General features: G+C 40.6%; 2 protein-coding genes across 3 annotated transcripts; one reads left to right on the forward strand and one right to left on the reverse strand.

Annotated features, from left to right (window-relative positions):
* The first annotated feature begins 2,796 nt into the window (after window positions 1-2,796).
* Window positions 2,797-12,047, forward strand: LOC123985230 (FYVE, RhoGEF and PH domain-containing protein 4-like). Of its 2 annotated transcripts, none has more exons than XM_046072675.1 (16): window positions 2,797-3,036; window positions 5,410-5,547; window positions 5,715-6,291; window positions 6,432-6,837; window positions 7,018-7,163; window positions 7,877-8,033; window positions 8,128-8,266; window positions 8,439-8,497; window positions 8,646-8,789; window positions 9,030-9,202; window positions 9,540-9,570; window positions 9,682-9,765; window positions 9,871-9,996; window positions 10,086-10,229; window positions 10,656-10,791; window positions 11,426-12,047. In XM_046072675.1, exons 1-15 carry the CDS (start codon window positions 2,916-2,918, stop codon window positions 10,755-10,757), a joined length of 2,547 nt encoding a protein of 848 aa, XP_045928631.1. In that variant the 5' UTR covers window positions 2,797-2,915; the 3' UTR covers window positions 10,758-10,791; window positions 11,426-12,047. The 2 variants fall into 2 exon arrangements, with proteins under 2 accessions (XP_045928631.1, XP_045928630.1); XM_046072674.1 differs by having other exon boundaries at window positions 11,529-12,047.
* Window positions 12,048-12,393: 346 nt separating this feature from the next.
* On the reverse strand, window positions 12,394-22,203 carry LOC123985231 (DENN domain-containing protein 11-like). Its single transcript, XM_046072676.1, has 9 exons — window positions 21,430-22,203; window positions 19,034-19,133; window positions 18,604-18,762; window positions 16,481-16,637; window positions 16,236-16,374; window positions 15,476-15,607; window positions 15,193-15,343; window positions 14,297-14,365; window positions 12,394-13,940 (listed from the first exon to the last, which is right to left on the reverse strand). Exons 1-9 carry the CDS (start codon window positions 21,830-21,832, stop codon window positions 13,745-13,747), a joined length of 1,506 nt encoding a protein of 501 aa, XP_045928632.1. The 5' UTR covers window positions 21,833-22,203; the 3' UTR covers window positions 12,394-13,744.
* Window positions 22,204-22,351: the final 148 nt, after the last annotated feature.

Below are 22,351 nucleotides of genomic sequence, written 5' to 3' on the forward strand. Positions count from 1 at the left end.
GAAGTATTCATGGTGTCTCCTCTCCTCTTGTCTCTTTCCCATTCTTTGTGCAGCTTCAAATGTCGAACAAAGTTGTTGCGTCTCCACCGCTAATTTACTCCTTTTGTTGACTACAGCGTAGTCTTTATATCCAAAACTTATAACATTTGGGATCATCTTGCTGACATCCAACTCATCTGAATTCACTTGCCTAGGTTCCTCTGCAATATTTTTCTGCTAGCGCAATTTGACTGGTTGCTGTTGGATTCATACTATAAACTGTTAAATGAAGCGTTGATACACTGCAAACAGTTTGTTTTATATCATAATTTATGTTTCAGCTTGGAGAGGGTTTCAGGTCAGTTTGAGCCAAAAGGCTCAAGTCCAAGTGAAGTCAGGAGTCATTGGTGTTAAAGTTGCAAGTGGGTTCTTTTTTATTTTGTCAAGTCGAGTTTAAAGTCATCATATTTGTGACTTGAGTCTGACTTGATTCCAAGTCATGTGAATCGAGTTCACACCTCTGCTAAGAAATAAAAAAGGTGCAAGACCTACCAAAAGCACTGACTTATGTACTGCAAACATGTTGAACCAAACTATATACAAATATACATTAATAACCCCTCAGGCATCCATATTCTTCATATGGGGCAGCGTTGATCCCGTTGTAAGACGTTACTAGGAGACCAGCCCTCAAGGGTAATAATAATAATAGGCCTACAGATGCTAAACTGCATCAGAGAAAAAGACCATCAAGCGTTTCTTTGGAGGAGACTGGCTACTGCTGCTACTCTCTTCCTCTGTTTCCTTCCTCTTCTCCTGTGTGGGAATCACTACATACCATAATGACTTTTGGGTAAACTGACAGAGGACTGACATAAGTATGTGTCCACCTGCACTGTAGTCGGTCACTCTCCAGCTTGGTCAGCTCAGTGCTTTCAGAGTGGTACACAGTGGAGATGACTCTGGTGACAGTACTGCCGTTAAACTCCATGTTGTGGCTCCCAGCTCCATCTTCTCAGGAAGAACTGGAGTCAGCATAACTGGAGAACAGCTTGAGCAGCATAACTAAATAGAAAGGGGGAGAAAAGGAAAACCAGCACAACTGTATGCATGTACTTTTCAAAATCTGCAAATAAAGATCCAGACCCAGAGGTTACTGTAGCAGGAAGAACTCTGTCAGTTGTGCATGATTTTAAGTATTTAGGTATAATATTAGATACACAACTGACATCTAAATCACAAGTTAAAAAAGCTGTAAACAGAATTAAATTTAATTTGGTAAATTGTAGACACGTTAGAGGAGTAATTTAACTACAGAAGCCTCAAAGTTGTACATCAATGCCATGATATTGTCACATATGAACTACTGTATGACCAGCTGGACGCAGACAGGAAGGACTGCATTACAGTCAGTAGAAACAGTTTATAAATTGACTATGAAACAGTGGATAATAAGTTATATTCATAGGAAAAGTTCTTTTGGACAGTCAGCCTTTTTCTACCGAGCAGCGCGTACCTGGAATACGATACCTACAAAACTAAGAAACATTTCTTATCTTACCACTTTTTCAAAAGCTATAAAACAGTGGTTACAGGACAATCAGATATGTAGTAGCGCTTTTGTCATTGTTTTTACATATTCCTGTCCTCACATGTTGATGTATTCTACGTGTCATATTATTTGTGCTTGTCTGATTTTGTCTGTGCTTATGTAATTCACGTTTTAATTTTTTCCCATTGTTTTGTGCTGCTTATGATTAAAAGTGCATGTTTTTAATGTTGTCTGTATTAATGTGCACTGTCCAATGTGGCTGCCCAAAACTTTCCAAAACAGAATACATACAACGACACAACAAAGCAGCAGCATACCTCCGTTGGGCAATCTGTAAGCATTACAACATCAAAGAAAAGGATAAATACTATGAGCATGAGCCATCAACCGTAATAGACAATGATGAAGCTACTATAATCTGGGGCATGCCAATTCAAATTGATAAAGAAACCAATGCCAACAGAGATCTGGAGCTAGAAATTGAAAGAATGTGGGGGTTGAAGACAACAATTCCAGAAGTAATAGGTGCTCTTGGTCTGGTAAAAAAAGTGATGGAAAAGTACACCAACAAAATCCCCTCTAACATTAAGATACAAGAAATCCAGAATTTTATCCTCCTCAGCAATGCTCATATTTTAAGGAGGACATTATCCATTAAATAAATCCATCACACCCTCATTGCAGTCCATGGACTAGGCTCTATGAGTGAACAAAGCAATACATTAAGAAAAAAGAATAATATATAGAGGGCTCTCCAGATGTCTAGAAATACAGGTATACAGAAAGGTAGAAATGTTGTGTAGGCCTAAATGTTTTAGAAATTTTAAATGATAATTGACATGAAAAGATTTGGAAAAGGCATTTACTTAATTTTACTCAATCTTTGTTTAACGTTTACTTATTTATTGAATAAATGAAGACGAATAACTTCAATTACAGATGACTGCTGATTAAGGCTACCCGGAGAATACCTAATAAGCCTACTTTTTAAAACATTAAAACAGACATTTTATACGCTTGATCAGTGTAGGCCTAAATATGACACGCGGAGTCTAAATATACAGTGACAGGTTTAAAGCGAAGACGTGTAAACTGCTCAGATCTTGTCAACGTCTAATTGATTTTATGGATTTCTCTTCACAATGGTAAACGCGATGTGTGCTGGCTGATTGGTCAATGTCCTCCATTGGGCTTGTTTCAGTAACGCGTGGGGATTTAAATGAGAGGCGGTGCTTGTCAAAGAGCCGAATAGATATTAGTGGTTGTGATTGAGCGCGTGAAAGAGTGAACATCAAAGTCTCGGGGACACCGGCACGTCACTCCTCCCTCTCTGTTTCCGGTCCAACTTACTATATTTTGTTGGAGCTGACGCTACTTTTTCACAATGTTTGACATGAAGAAGAGGAATAGTTTGGGCTGCAGCCGCGAGACGGAGGAGTTCAGACGAGCGGCGGTCAGACGGAAAGTGAAAGGCGCTGCGGTTGACTGCCAGTCCTCACACACAGGTGAGGTACTTTAAATTTACCAGTATTACTTTTATCCACATTAAGTATATCACATGTTCAGGCATTTTAAGAACTAATTACATGAACTGAAAGCGCTAAATATTGCAGACATCTTTGCGACATAAAAGCCAGCTTTTACCATAGTCTATAGTGTAGTCCCTCTGTAGATAGCCTGTATCTCCTTTTGGGTTGGCTATGACATGAAGTTGGTAAGACATGAACTAATAAGACACTAAGAATTGATTCTATTAAAAATCTACAAAATTAGAGTATTGGGGCTTTAATATGTTTTGCATTTGACAGGCTTCACAGCAAATGCAGAACTGCAATTGTAACAAGTTAGGAGTCCTGTTCTTGTCAGTGTAGAGAAGCTAGTGTTTTTAGTGCATTGTGCATGCAAGTATCTGAATTTAGGCACAGTTGGTGCCTGTTGGCTGCAGTAAAATCTCTTTCCCCTGATTCAGCCTGGACTTTGCCTGTTTGTCTTAAGACCAGCATTTGTCAATCCCTACAAACACACACACACAAAGCCGTTCTGTTCCCCTACTGAGGCAGAGCTATCTGTTTAGATTAGAGAAGTATGTTTGCTCCAATGGTACTGTCAGATGCAGGATTCAACAGTGCCATCCATCTCTCCGACCTGTAGGGTATAATGAAAATGACTCTTTGGCTTGGTGCAAGGCTTGTTGAAAACAAGCACACTTGCATAAACTTTTATGGCCAACGTTTTTAATTTTTAAGATGAAATTAACATAGGCTTTTCTTTGCAAGAGGGAGGTTAAAAACCTGGAGAAGACGTCTCAGAACTTCACTCAGCTCGAATAAGCGTGTTGTTGAAGTATTCCTGTAAGGAATCTGCACACAATTACAGTATATTATTATTTTTTATTTCCAATATCTTTCCGTTCGTTAGAATATAACAAACTCCAATGTAGAAGCTTTTAAATTATGTATAAATTTGTAGCCTATAGCTGTAGCCTTCAACATGCATCCTCTAATTTTCTGTTAAGATTTTGTGCTTCAGCTGTCTACTCTATTGAGACAAATGTGGAAGGTTGCCTCTTAGACGCTGCTATGATGTGTAAGACTGGCAAAGGTTTGACTTGATGGAGGAAAGAGAGAAGTGAGAAAGCAGAAGCATTACAATGTTGGGAAAGTAGGCTTTAGCCTTCTCCACATGACCAACGGATCTGTTACACTTGAGTAGAGCCAGGAGTGAACAGGCAAGCTTGTCTATGTTATACAAGTTATGGATTATCCTGCATTGAAATTTGGACATAAACTGCAGGTAAGAAAACAAACAGTTACACAATTTGAAAGTAGTAAGTTGTTGCTGTGAAGTAAGGATGTCAGTGAAAAGGTCAGGGCACGGATTTCAAAGAGTAATGAAGTCGCAGTGAATGCTGTGACGTGTTTAACATGCATACTGTTATTGTTTTTTGAGGATCCTAATTGGATCAAAAACAATAGAAACCAAGAATAATATCTGTATCAGATATGCTTCATCTTCACCTGGAGCATTCTGTACATATAATATAGTATTGGGGCCAGGATTGATAGAAAAGAATAGCTGGCTCGGTGTGTGTGTGTGTGTGTGTGTGTGTGTATGAAGATGGAGTGGAGAGTACATTTAGCTTCATTCTGATTTTTTACCTTAGAAGGAAATGTTTGATAAACAGTTGGATCTGAAGGCTGATACCAATTGATTCACTTTATCAGCTCAAAGGGAAATAGATTAGCACTGTGGCGAAAAAAGAACATGCACTATAAAAACACCTCACAAACAGCCTCTGCATGACCGACTTAATACCAGTGACCACATACAGGATATCATACCATACAGGCAGAACAGTACAGTAATAAACAGGGCATAGTACTGTACAGCAACACCATGCAGTGCTAAAAGAAAATGATGAATAGTATAAGTGCAGATGAAACATTTTAGCAATAACAAACAAGAGATTAGTGACCGTACAATAAGGTCAGTTTTTCCATGTGCATGTAAGAAGGCTCAGGAGGAACCTCTGAATCATTCCCTCAAAATGGTTTAACTAAGATGTTGTATTTAGTTTCCTAGGATTTAGGTCCTCCAAAACAAATGCCAAGCCTAGGTCAGAATTCAAAATCAATATATTTTATTTTGATTATAGTCAAATATAGATAATATTTTAATAGAAAAATATGTAAAGTTCTTTTTAAAGACATTAAGATTTGTTTCACTACTTTATAATAGCGCAACCAAATAAATTGACACCTTGGGTTTCACCCAGTATAACTGTGAAAGAAGGTCTGTATACGGAAGTCATTGCCATGCAGTGTGGAAAAATATGTATGTATGGTTCAAGTAGTAACTGTATAAACATTTTTTATTAGTGAGCAGTGGAGTGTGTGGCTCGTACAGCTGTGGCCGAGCTTGTGACAGGGTCTGTGGATCAGAACTGAAGTCTAAACCTTGTGTAGATGAATCCCGCAAAAGAAGCCCAGCTAGAGGATCACCTTTCAAACCACAAGGTAGGCTGAAGTCTACCAGCCTACATACATAACCTGAGAAATCAATCCTATCTAAGCAAGTCTATTACTGTAAGTCTGTCACGTATCCTAACTTAATGTGTTGTGGAGTATACTGTACCTTCGAGACATTGAACTATAATCATAAATTAGCTGTTTATCTCTTTCAGCACATCCTAAACCAACTCACCTCCAGAGTCCTTTGAGGGCAGGACAAGCTCAAGCACACAGTCCCACTGCAGGAAAATTACTGCCTCTACAAGTTAACGGCACAGAGCAAGACCAGAGTCCTAACAGAGGTTGTGTAGTTTCTGTTTCCTGTGCTAGCCCAGCACAAAACTGCCTAGGCTCCCCTAGTCCTGTCAGAGGAGGAAACAGCTTTTTCTATGGAGTATCTGGAGCATGTATCAGCCCTGCCAGACTTACTCAGGGGATTCCAAATCTTAAAAGCAGTCCAGTTTTAGGATCTCCCAGTCCAGGCAAAAGTGGCACTCAGACCTGTAGCCCATTAAGGGAAGGGTGGCACAACACTGCTAAGTTGTCCCCAAGGAACCAGAGCCTTCTGGCAAGAAAAGTGCGGACCCCCAGCCCTGTGCTGGGGAGGATGAGGAGCTATAGCCTTGCCAAGAACTCTAAATCCTGGCTAGGACTGCACAGAAGCCCAAGCAGCAACATGGAAGGACAAAAGAAGAGAGCGGGGAAATCCTTGAGTGTGCCTGACTTGATCTTTTACTTGGATGACAACAGGTTGGATTTTTTTTATTTGGTCCATGTCTGCTCCTTGATTACCTGAATACCTTCCCGTAGCATGTACAGCACTATATAGAATCCAATCATTTGTGAATATTACTTGAATTTTAAATGATAGATGTACTTTATTTTTGCAGGGTTCCCACCGAAAAAGTTGAACGCTCTCCACCGAAACTCAGTCATGCCACAAATGAAGCCCATTTATTAAGCAATGGCAAAGAGCATTCTTCAGGACAAATGACTGGCATAGTTCAGTGGGAAGATTACATGGTAATAAATGGGATTGAAGTAAATGACACAATGGAAGAAGGCAAGATACCCGTAGGACATGGCTCCAAGTTTTCCTGCCAGTGGAATGAGGCAGCTACAAAAGATGGCGAGATTCACAAGGAGTCTAAAAGTGAACAAAATGATGAGCAGAAGATGAAAGAGTGGGGAAGTGAGAAAGATGAAGAGAACACAGAGCAGAAATTGTACAAGATAGCCAATGAACTCCTGCAGACAGAGAGGGCCTATGTGGCTCGTCTCCACCTGCTAGACCAGGTCAGTGTGTAATCTGTTTGTAGCCACCTCCACGAAAACGCAATGCATTTGATACTAAAAGAAAATTAGCTAGTTTTTCAATTGCCTGTTGTTCTTTAGCGATAGAACATTTCTAGTGTAGCAGATCAATAACTGTAAAATTAATTTGAGCGTGTCATGCCTCTGTAACTCCCATCGCAGGTGTTCTGCTCACGCCTAACAGAAGAGGCAGGCCGGGGCTCATTTCCTCCCGAGGTGATAAGAAATATCTTCTCCAACATTTCCTCTATCTACTCCTTCCACAGCCAATTCCTGCTACCTGACTTGGAAAACTGCATCAGACACTGGTAGGTGTTCATGTCATAAGGGTCCCAAAATATTTGTAGGGAAACGTTCCTACCATCTATATGCAAACCTACGTTCCACTCTTGTAAATGTGATTTCTCAGGAACACCTGGTGCGGGGAGAAAAAATCTGAATTTCACACACATGTTGACTGGGACAACACTATAAGTGACTAGCACAGTACGGGCTTTTCTCTATTCTCGGTATTGGAGCGAGCTTCACCTACAGCTCATAGGCGAGCTTCACCTACAGCTCATAGAGAGGCCTCTCCTCAAAAAATGCCAGTAGAAAACAAAAGCACCGCATTTTGTGTAGTTGTACTATAATAATCCATCTTTACATAGTAATCAAGTACATGTGTACCTGTTTAGCCAATACATCTATGATAATCCTTCATTGAGCAGTTCAACAATGTATATTCACTGGAATTATACATACTGTATGGAAGTATTAACTACATATATTTGGAGTTTGAACAAACATGGATGCAAACTGCAACTTTACTGGTTGGCCAAGGCATAAAACCACAAGTAAGTGTAGTTTCATGAGTTTTTACTTACTTACTTTGGTCTTAAGCAAGTCTGCAGTGCAGTATTGGCAGAGCACCACCAGGGAAGATGCTGAATGTTTTGTCTTTATGTAGTTTACATCAGGACTTTCTGATATAATATCCAAACTCTTTAAGACCTTGACCTTCCCATTTCAACCAAACTAGGTATGAGAGCCCAGGCCTGGGTAATGTTCTCCTGCAACATGCACCCTTCCTGAGGATGTATGCCGACTATGTCAGAAACTTTGACCAGGCCTTGGAACTGGTGAAGACCTGGACCGAACGCTCCTCCGCCTTCAGAAACATCATCCAGGACATACAAGTAATCATCAAGAACATACTCAGCAGGGAATGCATCAGTACTTATTCCTATACACCTAAAAGTTCTGAGCAGGATGTGATGTATGCGTTTTTAGAGTCAGGAGGTGTGTGGCAGCCTGACCCTGCAGCACCACATGTTGGAACCAGTCCAGAGGGTTCCACGTTATGAAATGCTGCTCAGGGATTACCTGAAGAGACTGCCCGAGGACAACCCAGACTATGAGCTTGCTCACAGTAAGTATGCTAAACCAGTGCTTAATTGGTCAGTCTACCAATATCCTTCCTCTCAGTGTTTGTGTCAGATTTTTATGGTACCTTTCTTTCACTCAAAAACTGCCTATCTCTGCAACAAGGCATTATGTTCCTAATGAGCAGAATGAAATTCCTTTTTGTGTCCTACCTGCAGAATCCTTGCAGTCCATTTCCATGGCAGCCACACACTCAAACAGCGCCATCCACAAAGCTGTACGTTACCATTACATACCATAACATTTACCATCGTTCTAAGTAAGACCTCATCACGGTTACACAACACATTAGTTGTACTGAATGATTGATAGCTATGATTGTCTCCCTACAGATCGTTAACAGTGTTTCTTTTTCTTCCCTGTAGGAGAGCCTGAAAAGGCTGCTGGAGATCTATGAGATGGTTGGAGAGGAGGAAGTGGTCAACCCGGCCAACGAGTTCATCAGAGAAGGTCGTCTACTCAAGCTTGCGGCCAGGAACACATCTGCCATGGAGAGGCACCTTTTCCTGGTTAGAATGCTGACATGTATTCAGAAACAGATGCAGACACACTTAATATTTTTTTTGAGATGAGGATCCATGAATCTTTTCAATCAAAAAAATTTTTGAATGTACATATCAACCCTTTTCTTTTATCTTTCTATCATAGAGAAATCCACAGATTATTTTAAACTGCACTTTTTCTACATCATTGTAGTTAAGAATGCCCTAAAATGTATATTTAATATGGATTACAACTTTTCTCCACAGTTCAACAACTTTCTGCTGTGCTGCACTCCTAAGTTCAGTCTAGTTGGCCAGCGATTTACTGTCCGCTGCAGGATCGGGGTGGATGGCATGCAGGTGCAGCAGACCACCAATGAAGACCACCCATACACCTTCCAAGTCTCTGGAAAGGAGAGAACCCTTGAGCTGCAGACCAGGTGTGTGTGTGGAAGTGTATCATACCAGTTGAGATGTATGCATTTTTTACTTCTACTAAGGTTATGTTTTTGGTTCTTTGTTGTAGTTGACATCTCATGTTGCAAACATGTGTGCACAATACATCTAGAGGATTGTGCAGCTTTAGTAGAACGTGTTCTAGTTAGAAAGTACATGTATTTGATTTTCCATTTTAAACTACTCAACTTATTCAACATAATCTTATGTTTTAGGTACAGTTCTTTAAACCTATGTCCAATTTAATTGTACTTCATTGTTTTCGTGTGTGTGTGTGTGTGTGTGTGTGTGTGTGTGTGTGTGTGTGTGTTTGTTTTCAAGCTCTGAACAAGACAGAGATGAGTGGATAAAGGTACTGGGGATTTTTTATTTAGTGTTTGGTACAACATATTAAATATTATATGGATTAGAAAAAGATTCAATAGAGTCAGTTGAGTTTTTTTAAAACAAGTTTTATCTCCAGGTAATTCAGGCAGCCATTGACGTGTTTCAGAAGAAAAATTACACCTTCAAATTGGCTTCTAAGGAGTTGAATATAGAAGACCCAGTAAGTTTGATCATATTTCCCAAGGGGACTGTATATTTTTATAATCCACTCAGAAAATTCTTTAAGACAATAAAACATACAAGCTGATGTGCATGTGTTTTACAGACGGAGGAACTCGGCCGACGTGCCCCTCGCTGGATCAGGGACAACGAGGTGACCGTGTGTATGAAATGCCAGGAACCTTTCAACGCGCTTACCAGGAGAAGACATCACTGCAGAGCCTGTGGCAGCGTGAGTGACGAGATGTGATAGCTTTGCGCCTGACACTCAATCCAGGCAAAATCTAATTTTAGAACAATAATGGTTTCTCTGCTCACCAGGTGGTGTGCTGGAAGTGTTCAGACAATAAAGCGGCTTTAGAGTATGACGGAAACAAGCTGAACAAAGTGTGCAAAGCCTGCTACTCCATCCTGACGAGTCAGAGAGGGGAGCGTGTGGAGGGAAAGAAGAACAAAGTACTAGAGGTGAGGCTTGTGTTTTTTTTGATTATTCATTTTTTTTTTTTTTTTTTTAATGGTAATGTCAAGGGTTTAGCTTTCAAATCAATGAAAATCATACCCCTTAGTCAATTTTGTACTCTATGTAACAGTTTGTATTTTTTTCTAGTTCATCATTACTGCACATGATTTGAATTGATTTAGACTTACTGGAGTCAGAAAGACAAGCTCGCTCTCTAAAGCAACAAAGGCTGTGGTGGATTAAACCAACTTGACGAACGTTTTGTAAAAGCTGACAATGCATTTCTAGTTTAGTATATTCTGCATAGAAGAGGAAGTCTGGAAAAGAGGGGAGACACATTTATGTTGCACTCAGGTTTCCCTTAGGCCGTGCATAACAACGGACATAAGTCCTAAACAGCATTTTGTTTTCTTGTATGTGTGGTCTCTCAGCTGGGGGCATCTCCAGTGTCCAGTGACTGCACAATGAGTGGCTTCCTGCTGGATAGTGACAACCCAAAGATAATAGATGTGATCTGTTATCCCCAGGACTGAACCTTATGTCCTCTATCTGTACACTGCTCCACAGGTAAGGTATCTCTGTGATGGAGAATAATGTTAATGACACAAAGTGCTGCTTTGTATTGTCCTTGAAATTATTATATAAGAGTCTATTGCATTTTATTTTCAAACTTTGAGTAATGATGCCACATACTCCTTTTTGTATTTAAAAAAAAAAAAAAAAAAAAAAAAGGGGAAACAGTGAAAAGCTGTTGTGCAGTCAACCACACAAACCGATTCCGAAAGATGATTTGGAGACAACTAAAGCCTTGAGAGTATTCCCTGCTTCTTTTATGAATTAAATCCACCAGCAAAAAAACATTAAATGTGGACCAGGTGTCTACAGTAGATTCCTTTTTAAAAGGAATGTGGTAGCTTGAGAAAAGAACAAACTAGTATAAAGTGTCCTATGGTGGTGTGGAGAGCGCAAAAATCCCCCATAGGCTTTCAGTTGGGTTGACTGAACAGGTGACTGCGAGGATCATAACACACAATTCATCACACAAATCATTTTCATAGTCATCAAACCATTCAGCAACCCCATGTGCCATCCATTTTTGTTTTCCTCCACTCATTTATTTGGGTTTTCCCATAAAATGTCCAAAAACTCTTCTTTCTACTTTTTAACATCTACAAACCACTGACTGGTTTGTTTCCATTAGGGGTGCCGTCGAGTGGAAAAAGTGACTCACTTCATATCCTGTATTAGAAAAGAGAGCACACTATTCTATTGCAACCTCACTGTGAGACTTCACCCCCATCCAGGATGTGAAGCCCCTATCCTGTATACCTCTACTGGGCTGCAGTGTGGAGGATTCCCCTCAGGAGCTGGAGGGTCAGACTTGTTTCTCTTTAAGACAATCCAAAACCACCCACACTTTGCCCTGCGATGGCTTGGACCTCAAACAGAGCTGACTGACTGTTCTGAAAGTTGCTGTGACATGCAGGGTGCCATGGGCACACACTGTGGCTATGACATCACCACCAATGGCTCCAGATGTGAGATTAATCGTAATGTCAATGATGGAAGTGTCTCAAGTGGTGAGGAATGTATCATCAGTGGCAACAAGTAAAACCACTCATGAATGTTTGAGGTTAGGCACTATGGAAAGTTCTCATAGCATGCACATGAACAAACGTCAACAGACAAAACAAGTCCATTGATGTTTGAGAGGAAGGGCACCTCAAAAATACGAGAACTGTATTTATCTTACAAGTGGTGATGCACTTTATTTCTGAAATGATTTACAGTAAAATAAATAAAGTGAAGGTGTTTTAACATGAGTCAGACTATCCCTTCAAATACAAAGACTGCTGCTTCAGCTCTGTACAGCTTGTCTAAAGGTGCCATGCGATGTGGCGTGAAAATATGCTCAAAGTTGTTTTCTTACAACGGACAATTGAACACATAATTGCATGAGGGTTTCAGTGATACACAGAGGCTCTGTGGGACCATAATTGTCTTATAAAACACATTCAGCTGATCCCATTTCTTCACAGATAATGTTACAGCAATTCAATATTTACACTTAAAACAATTTACAGCTAAACAAACTAAAAAAAACATACATTACCAATACATTTAAAAATAATTAAATTTATAAAAATGATCACTGTAAATCAGACAATATCTGAATAATAACCTTTAGCTTTTTGTAGGAGTACATCTTGTATTGGGCACAAAGCCCATGGAGTTACCAAAGCTCAGGGTTAGTTTAGTATGTGTCAAGAAGAGAATGCTAATTAACTTCTCTGTTTTGCTGTTGATGTAGCCGAAAGTATATACTGCTATAGTGTGATTTGAAATGTACAGATCTTAACATTTACTAAACCGATTCTCTATTATCTATTTTGCAGATGGTAGCTGTTTTTAAAAAAAAAAAAAACATTTGCTCATTGTCTCTGAATTGAGAGAATCCTCAATGTGAACTCACCCCCTGAAGGCCTGTCTTGACACTAGAGCTGCAAATACAACTGGACATTTGAATAAAGCATTAAAGACTACAACAGTACTCTTTGTGTTTCAACTTATTCATCTAAACTGCAGGCCCAGCTGACAGCCAGGGTGAAATAAGCCATTTTATATTGCCTCCATGTCAAAGTGGACACTACGCTTGTCTGTTGGGACATCATTAGTCTAAACATTACATGGCAAACGTCATTTGTCGCATTAAGTTCCACTTAAAAAGCAGTGCTTACAGACATGGCTCCTGAAAACAAAGGTGGTTTGACCAGCTTATAATGACATAAGTTAGATTTCCAGAGAGGAGGCCCTGACTCAAAATGAGATGTTTAAATCCAGTACTTGATCCAAAGATAGCAACACTGGCAGAGAGGCGGACCTCATATCACACATATGCTGACACACTGTACATAAGAGGGGAAAAAACAGTATTATTTACAGGAAGGCTACCTCTCTTTTTCACTTTCATACATTAATCCTAAGTATACTTTCTTTCACTAAAAATCTCCATATCACTGGCTTCTTGGAAGAAGTTTCTTGACCTGTCATTCAACTTGATGTGTGAGTACAGTTCAGGCCACTTTAGAGTTCTTATCATCTTGGGTTTGGACCTGCCATCCATGGCATTCATACACGGCTCATTGTTGAAATACTGCAGCTGTATCTGATTCAGAAAATCACTTTCAGTCAGCCAAGGGTCAGTAATCCATCTTAACGGTGAGTTTGTCTCTATGAGGCTGTATTAAGTAATAGAATTGACCGCATCACTCTTGGCTATTATACGTGAGAGTTGGTAGTGTTGCTCTTTCCATCAGGTTGTGAGCGAGAAGAAACCACATTTAACAAAAGACGCCCCGGAAGGCATACAACAAGTTATACCAGAGAAATTTCTGCAGGCCCAAACTGTCCTGAAGACTCCAAGAAGCCAGTAGTGCAGCACTCACAGTTCAATCAATGCAAATCAACCCCCTTTTAAAACCAGCAGTGATGAAAGGCGGAAAGATGGTCATCTGATGTCTCAACTGCAGCACAGCTGCTCTGAGACAAGCAGGGTGTCATAGCCATAGATCTCCATCAGGTGGAGCAGGAACAGCCTGTCTCCATGGGGATCCAGACCCATGGCCCTCACAGTCTCCTGGGTCAGTGTGGGATCTGGGCTCCCGGCCACCTCACTGAGGGTCTGGAAAATCCTGTTGTTCTGCTCCAAGAAAAACCTGGATACAATTTAGAAGGAAGGTGGTAGTTTGAGATGTTGTTACCTGCAAACTATACTTTTTCAGTTTGTTTTGTTCCCTGTGTCCTGTATGCTTTCCTCCTACAGTCCTCTGGTTTTATTTCATGTCTCTATGCTGAATAGCAACAGTGATCACAGGGAAAAAGCACTCAAATCAGCACAAACTGCGACTGTGAGAGGAGGAAAAAAGGTGCGGAGATTCTGCCAGGGCCATTAACTCTTTGATTAAAGTTTAATTTAGATTAAGTTTAGTAACTGTGCTCGCCGTTCTTCAAACAGTGGTTAATAGGTAGTTACCACACCACGAGGTGGTTAAATGAATCATGTTGTACTCACAGAATAAAGAGATCCTCTTCACTGGACACACAGTCTCCATTCTCCTCCTGGGAGTATAGCAACATCTGCCTACACACACACACACACACACGCACACACACTTTATTTCTAGCTGATCCTTTGAAAAGGAGAGTGCATTATTTGTGATTCATAACTACATATGGAGTATGTACTTGTAGTAGTGGGACATATGCATGTGTTTTAGTTAAGAAACAGTAAAGTTTATGCTAGCATCTTAGTTACTTAAGTGGTGTTTTGTTAGCATGACAAAATTCTAATACAATGTTAACATGCTAAAGTTGGCAGATATAATGGTTACTACCACCATCTAAGTATAGTGTTTTAGCATGCTAACATTTGATAATTAGCAGTAAACACAAAGTACAGCTAAGCCTGAAGACAGATGAGGTATGTCATTAGTTTTCCGGTATTTGGTCAAAATCCAAAGCAATGGACAAACCTTTGAATTGTCAGTAGCACCAGATGCAAAGTTAAGGGATCATGATAAATGTCTATACAAAATGTCATAGTAATCTATTCAATATTTGTGGAAATATGTCAGTTTGGACTAAAGTAGTGGACCGACATCCCTAAGGCCACACTGCTATAAATAAATAAAATTACTTTGTGAAAGATTCTGCTGCAAAGAAGGATGGTGCAACAGGATGGTGTATGTGTGACTGACTCAAAATAAACTGCCCATATTCATGGTAATAAAAGGAACATGTTACAGAGTGAAACAGTGTGGCTTATGGATATACATTTTAGTTGTTTTTATTGATCGTTTTGGTCTTTTTATGGGATTTGTTGACAATAAGAATAATGTAGATATATATTCTTTGTAAATTATTGTGACGTGTAAGCAGTACACCTTTTGTGTTAGCAGTGTTACCTACCTCTGCTCGGTGAGTTTGCGATATTTCTCCCTGTCTGCGGTGCTGAGGCGGAGCAGAGGCTTCAGGCCGTCTCTGCAGGTCTTTACATTCTGATTGTCTACATACACATCATACAGATCCTTCTTCTCCTCAAAGATCTTCTCAGTAGTACCTAAGCATGCAAACACACACATAGGAAGATTTGAGATACAGAAGATGCTAATCATACCTGCAAAATAAGTAAATTAGTCATTTTTCAGTGGGGCTTTTCACAAACATTAACATGGTTTGAGCATCCACTCACATGCTACGTAGGAGAGCTCGTTCTCCAGGGCACTGATATCGGCCACATTAACATAGAAGAAGGGGCGGAACTCGGGCACAGTGATGCCGATGCCGGGTATGGAGATGTTTGCCAGGCAACAGCAGCAGTACACTGAAAGGGAAGAGGGGGTGGAGGGTGAAATTACGCACGTGAGTGTGGGAGAGAAAGAGAGCAACACAGGATGTGAATGTGTGCATGACGTCTCGGCTGTCCATCACTGATACAGCTGGAAAGGAACTGGGTGTACGCTCTTGTAAAATCCTCACACTCATACAATGAATGAGTAAAAGACACAGTTTTCTGAATAGGTTTAGCAGGCTACAGAGCTTTAAAGATCATGTAAACCTTTTTAGAAAGTAAAAACCTGAAAATAATCTTCATCTACTTTTGATGATTTTTAAATTAAAGGAATGTGTTAGTTGTACACTTTGAGAGTTTAAGAACAGATTCAACAAACCAGATAAAACATGTTAACAATGAGCTTTAGGAGAGCTGGTAGGCGGATGTTGTTATCTTCAGACAGAGCTAGGCTAGTGGTTTTCCCCTGCTTCCAGTCTTATTGCTAATCTACTGCAAACAGCTACTGGCTCCAGCTTTATATTGAATGGACAAACATGACATCAGTATCAGTCTTCTCATCTGACTAGGTAAGTAAGCAAATACGCATAATTCCCAAAATGTCTAACTATTCCTTTAAACTTCTATTCAAACCCTGTGAATAAATCCAAATGTTTCTCACCTCTGTAGCAGACCACGCCCACTGGTGGAGGGGAGAAGATGAGGATGCGTCTGCGTAGGAGAGCCAGTTTCCAGAGCACCATGATCTGCTCCCCGAAGAAGCGGATGAACTGGGACATACAGCCTGCAGGGTGGGTGATCTGGTCCAGAGGTATTCAAACACAAAGGCGCAAAAGGTTTCTGAGTAATGTAGTAATGTTCACAGCCAGAGACATGTAGTTGCAGAAGTGGAAATGTCCCTCCTACCTTCATCTCAGGGTGCATGCTGTGGTTGATTGCAGCTCCCCAGGCATTGGCTGGACATGTAGTAATGACACCATCACCACTGGGGGGCAGAAGTGCTCTCTTGTCCTCATAGAAGGCCTCCAGGGGAGAGTAGTGGCCTGGGGACTGAAGCTGGAGCCTGGAGCAGGGGACAAGTAATGACATCCAATTATGTCAACATAGACGTTAACGCAGCACACTGATTGCAGACACACATTAATACTTAAGAAATTTAGGAAAATGTTTCAATTATTATGTTAAACACAATTGATGTGTGTGTATTTCTTGTTCCTGATCAGGAGAAGCGGAAGAATACCGCTCTGCATGATGCAACCAATTAATTTTTTCTCCAAACAGTATATTTTCAGAATGCCTTTTTTTTTTGTTTGTTTTGTTCAGCACAGAGAGCCATTTTAAAATGGAGAGCTAAAATGTGGCATGCATGCGCTTAACAGTCACTAATTAGTGCAGATACAGTATAGTGAAACAAATGATCAGCTGCAGCTCTTTGTAATACAAAGTCATTTGGTCTGGAAACCCTCATTCAGTAACAAAAAACTGGTCTGGGAAATATTTGCTCAGAGACATAGCTAGACCTCGACTATGCCTATAGAATGTGAAATGTTTATATAAATTAAGGCATTGTTAATTTTTCTGCAACCACTAACCATTTCACCATTTAGTATTCCCACTATACCAGAAAGAGGGAAGAAGAGAGAGATGAAAAAAGGGAAGGCATCAATAAATGCCTAACTATTTTAACCACCTCGTGATCAACAGTGAGCCCTTTATATAACGGCTACAGCAGTCAGCAGATGGGGAATCTAGAGCTAAGTGGGGAATGATGAGGAAGGAGCATGACCGCTGCATGACTCGAGGCCAGGAGAGGCCAGAGTGTGGGAAATGTGGAGAGGGAAGAGAGGAGGATCAGGGAAAGTAAAGAGGAAGAGGGACTGAATATAGAGACGGAGGTGTGTGACAAATCTTGGGATGTAAAACTGAAGTACAGGGGCCTGTCCGCACCAGCAGAATGATTAATGGAGTCTAAAGATAGTGGATCTTGTGGCTGCTGAAGGAGATCTTTGAGAAAGAGAAAACAGTTGTCATGGAAAGTGTGAGAGTGGTCAATTTGAGATGAGGGAAAAGAAGGAAGAAGAACTAGGGTAAGAGTTAAAAACCCCCACGAGCGGCCCCTAGAGGCCATACCTGTGTGTACTGCCATACTTAAAGCATCTTACTAGTGGGACCCAACAGACAAGTGCATTCTGATATATAGAACATATGTGGATCAGCAACCATATAAAAGCTTTTTTTTTAATATTTATTAATAATTCTTTAACTGACAAGGATATGTTTTCTAGTTTCACTTGTTTGGTAATTGTGACTAATACTTTGTCGTTCCCCGGTGGTGCCAATAATAACCAGTGGATGTGAACATAGACGTATTCAGTGTTGAATGACAAAACAATAAAAAACAATAGCAAACATATCACAATATAGCTATCATTTAAATATAATTTGATTGTGTTATTGATTATTTTATCACTTTATTCTAAAATTACTCCTCAGACTTTCTTAGTATCCTAACTGTACTCAGTTAAGTGAAATCTAGGATCTCCCTTGTGAAGACAAATTAATCGTTTTGTTTGGAGACAGCATCTTTAAGCTATGCTCAAACAGTTAATTACAGGACAAAATTATAGTGAGAAAAATTTAACTAAATAAGATTTTAATCATCAATTAGTCATTTACCATGCACACATTTGGTGGTTCCACCTTCTCAAAAACTATGTTTTGCTTTTGTTTCATAAGCTGATCTCAACTTTAAAGCCAACATGGAACATCTTTAAAGTGCAAATGTGAAATTTGGAAATCTACAAAGTTCATGACAAGGAGGGGAAACGTACTATCCAGACGAAGATCGAGTGATAAGTTCAAAAAGCTACAGCTACTAAATAATTGTTGACTGAAAATCTTTGTGTTTTGAAAAGTTGGTTGGACAAAACAAGCAACCCTGTTTCTAAGTCTGCTGTTCAGTGAAAGTTAACAAGCTCCCGCCAAGTGCATAGGCAGACCACTTTGTTGAACAAACTAGCTCCTCTTACCGAACCTGGTGCTCCAGGAAGCTCATGTAGCGGTAGAGCAGGGTGTAGGAAGGAGAGAGGATCCCTACCGACTTCATCCTCGCCCCCCTCTCCACCGTGCTCTCGACTGGCATGTTGGCAAAACAGGCGAGGCCAAAGTAGCAGCCCTTCCGGAAGTAGCTGTGGATGGAGGGGAGACATGGAGACAGACGAAGCCATGAGTCATGAAAAGCAAAGGCACTGCCAGATGGCTGGGCTTCTTTTTTTTTTTTCACCGGGCAACACTTTCTGTCATTCTGTCCTGCCAGGAAGAAGACATGGGCCCGCATCCTAATGCTCTAAATCAGCTTCCCTCACTTGGTTGTGTCCTTGTAAAGATATAAAGAAGATGAACAACTTCTTCTGCTTTGCAAATGCTTGTACTGATCGCACATGCATAAACATAACTTACATGAAGTCTGTGGTGACTCGGTGGGAGCCGCTGGCGATGGCTTTGAACTCCACTCCCTCCAGATCCATGTCTTTGGGCAGACACCACTCCAGCATGTTTCCTATCACACCCACACAACAGAGAGATCATATTAAAACACACAGGCGAGCAGACAAAACACTGATACACGACCAGACTGTAAATATATTATCGCATTATTTCTGACACAGCCCATCTGGATTCCTTGGAATTCATTCTGTGTCAGTTGGGCGCTGACGCTTGAGCGGGCAGCTGAGCAAATACGGCCTGATAGGAGACAGAGAAAGTGACTCAGCCTGTGCGGGTTTTCAATCTAATCATTAGCTACATGTATCAGTCAGCGGAGTTTGCTAAAGATATATGAGTTGATCGGTTACCACAGAGCCACCTGTGGCTCAGCACCAGGGATGCTCTATTGCCACTTTGACAGCTGTTATTGACTTGAAGCATTTAACTTTGAGTGTCATGCAGTGCAAAGTGCCAAAGCGCCTAAAGCTATTTCCTGTACACACAGACCAGCAATAAAAGGTTAAAATTACATTTTCCATTTCATTACACATCACATTTGTGAACAAAAACACAAAATCTGAATGCTTTGCTTTGATTTGTGATGATTTATGTGTGTTAAGAAATTATCCTTAAAACGCTATTTTGTCTAAGCATTCGGTCTGCCTTTTATAGCATTATTATAGGTGAAATACTTGAATGAATCCTAATCCTATTCGAATTAATCCTCTACTTGTACTAGTACAGTGTAGACTACATTTTTAAGTCTCATTTGTTAACTTAAAAAAAAGGAACCACTGTTGCATCTCTTTCCACCCTTTCCATCCTTCTCTTGCCTCATTTCCTGACAGTTCTCTGCTGTAATCTCTGTGATAAAAACGGTTAAATATGAGTGAAAATATATGGGGAAAATATAATATTTTCTGCCAGATTAGCTCCAATGAAAAACAACATGTATCAGGGAATTCAAGGCACATAAGCTATAAAAATGTTTTAGGGTGGATTGGTATTTTAAATAAGTAGGGATGGGGCAAATTTTTATGTGTTTTGTGATATCTTGCCAAAACTGTCACTGTCTGCTTTGTTGTGATGCTGAGGCGGAGGTATGTTTTTATTTATGATTTACCATTAGAGTAAGATTTGAGTGCAAAACTGAAGATGTTTTGGTGTAAGCACTCAAAATACAATGGCTCTGTGCAATTTGTACCACACTGTTTCATCTTGGTTGTTTGTAAAATTCTGCAACTGGAGCCTTTCCTCTCCTCAGCCTTTCTGAAAATATATCACGAGTCTACAGAGCTGCAGCCGATCCACCAGAGCAGCTTCACGTGGAAATTGTAAAGCCTTTTCTGTGAAAAGAAGCAAAGTCCTGGAACTCACTACCCAATCACTTGAAATTTGCGGCAAACTTCACCACTTTTAAGAGGGCTATCAAATCCTGGTTAATTCAGCGACAAACCTAAATGTGTGCTTTATTGTTCATGAACTCTTCTTTTAACCTCACTGTTTTAATCTCTTCTTTTCATAGAAATCCTTCTAGGTACTGTTTCAAATTAGCATCCCCTATAACACTATTATACTTAATAAGATGCATTGAATAACTGCTTTCAGTTTGTTTATTTATACTGCATCTGTCCCTATTGAATAAACCATAAATATATAATATATTCCTCTGTAGGTACACATGCAATGCCCCATGGCTTACAGTCATAGATAACAGATTGACCTGCTATTCTGTTAATATGCTGATGTGTATTGCTATTCATGAGTTACCTTCTGAATCATTGCTCTAGTATTGGGGAAACATGTGGCATCATCAGCTCATTAGTGGACCTACAGTCTAGGGTAACAATATTGACTGTACAGACCAGGAATTGATCCAGCTAATCGACCTGGAGTCTTATTTGTTGGCTTCAAACTGAGGCCTTTCCCGCAAAGCCCTTATCAGACTGTGTGACATGGTGGTGGAGTGCTGATATCAGTGACCCTTCCACTGAGCAAATATAAAAATTAAAAAAAAGCCTTTAACATGCCCCTCATTCAATATGTATACTCTGCAGGAAAAACCATTGATTTCCATCACAGAGCTCATCCTGACATTTTGACAGGTCTGCTCTGTACTAGACAACAGAAGGTCCAAATCTTGTTTCTAAACTGCACGGACAGGTCAGAAAAAGCCACACCTGTAGGAGAAGGTGCTGCAGACTTAGTAGAAACATGCGCTCTTCATTTTGGGCGTCAGAAACAAGAATTGCTTGCATTAGACGAGACAGGCGTCTGTTTTTGTCTATGATCCTCCCTTTTTATGCAAACGTTTTCTATTTTATTTAATATAGCAATGGTAATTCCTTGTTGCATATTTTATGTCCCACCTGATCTGGTATTGAATGTGACCACAAAGACCGACATAATCTGGTCCTTTTCCTCCCATTTCACCATCCTGTCGTCCAGCGACACCTCCCTCGATCCCGAATCCGAGAGATGCTCCTCGCTGTCGGGACACGGCGCTTCATTCTGGCCCGCCGGGGTGCTGGAGGTCGCGGGTGGGGCGCCGCAGCCGTCTGCGTTGGAGACAGACCTGCAGGGAGAGGGACCCCCTGGACCGCTGCTCCACCCAAACCCCGGCGCGGAGCATCCTGGTGAGGCACGACTGTTGGAGGGGCTCGCCAGTCTGTCCTTGGCGTGTGCCGCCGCCGGTGCCGCTTCGCCGGGCTTCTCCGCGGACGGAACCTCCTCCCAGTCCAGCAGAGGGGCTCGGTCCGACCGCTCTACCATCCTGTCGGCGGTCCCGCCTCGTCAGTCTCACCGCGGATTGTAAATGAATCTCAGCCGACAGGCACCAGGTTCATCCGTAGATAATTATAGCTCAGAGCAATTCCCGCATTGTAAAGTTATTCTAAACTGTTTTGAAAAAAAGCTTGCATTTTGCATAAAATGAACGTTACGCGTAGCAGATTTCACATCTATGTTTATACTCTTTCTTGTCTGAGGTGTTCGTAAAATTGATGCTGTTGAGAAAGGACAACTCCTTCGTCTAATGTGAGTTGCATTCAAAACAATTCACCAGTTACTGTCACATTTCCCTCACCGAGAATAGCTATTGAACATTTGTGAACATGTATCCGTTTTGTCTTCTTGAATGTAACCTTGTACCACAGCGTCTTCTTTTCACAAGCAGCACTTTCGTTTAAAGGATGTATGTTTCTAGAAAACAGCGCACCCACGAGTCATGTATATAAAATCTAAAAGAATATTAACGTGTCAGTTGTATTGTTGAAAATATTTTAAACGTTT

Source organism: Micropterus dolomieu, linkage group LG16 (assembly GCF_021292245.1).
Source record: "Micropterus dolomieu isolate WLL.071019.BEF.003 ecotype Adirondacks linkage group LG16, ASM2129224v1, whole genome shotgun sequence".
Taxonomy (NCBI): Eukaryota; Metazoa; Chordata; class Actinopteri; order Centrarchiformes; family Centrarchidae; genus Micropterus; species Micropterus dolomieu.

What these genes read in the sequence shown, in the direction of transcription:
- LOC123985230 (XM_046072675.1), top strand. Translation starts at nt 2,916, where the DNA reads ATGTTTGACATGAAGAAGAGGAATAGTTTGGGCTGCAGCCGCGAGACG. An exon ending in AGACTATGAGCTTGCTCACA is followed by an intron (nt 8,267 to 8,438) that starts GTAAGTATGCTA and finishes TCCTACCTGCAG; the next exon opens with AATCCTTGCAGTCCATTTCC. An exon ending in TGGAGAGGCACCTTTTCCTG is followed by an intron (nt 8,790 to 9,029) that starts GTTAGAATGCTG and finishes TTTTCTCCACAG; the next exon opens with TTCAACAACTTTCTGCTGTG.
- LOC123985231 (XM_046072676.1), bottom strand. Translation starts at nt 21,832, where the DNA reads ATGGTAGAGCGGTCGGACCGAGCCCCTCTGCTGGACTGGGAGGAGGTT. An exon ending in CGAGTCACCACAGACTTCAT is followed by an intron (nt 18,763 to 19,033) that starts GTAAGTTATGTT and finishes CTCCATCCACAG; the next exon opens with CTACTTCCGGAAGGGCTGCT. An exon ending in GGGCGTGGTCTGCTACAGAG is followed by an intron (nt 15,608 to 16,235) that starts GTGAGAAACATT and finishes CTTCCCTTTCAG; the next exon opens with TGTACTGCTGCTGTTGCCTG.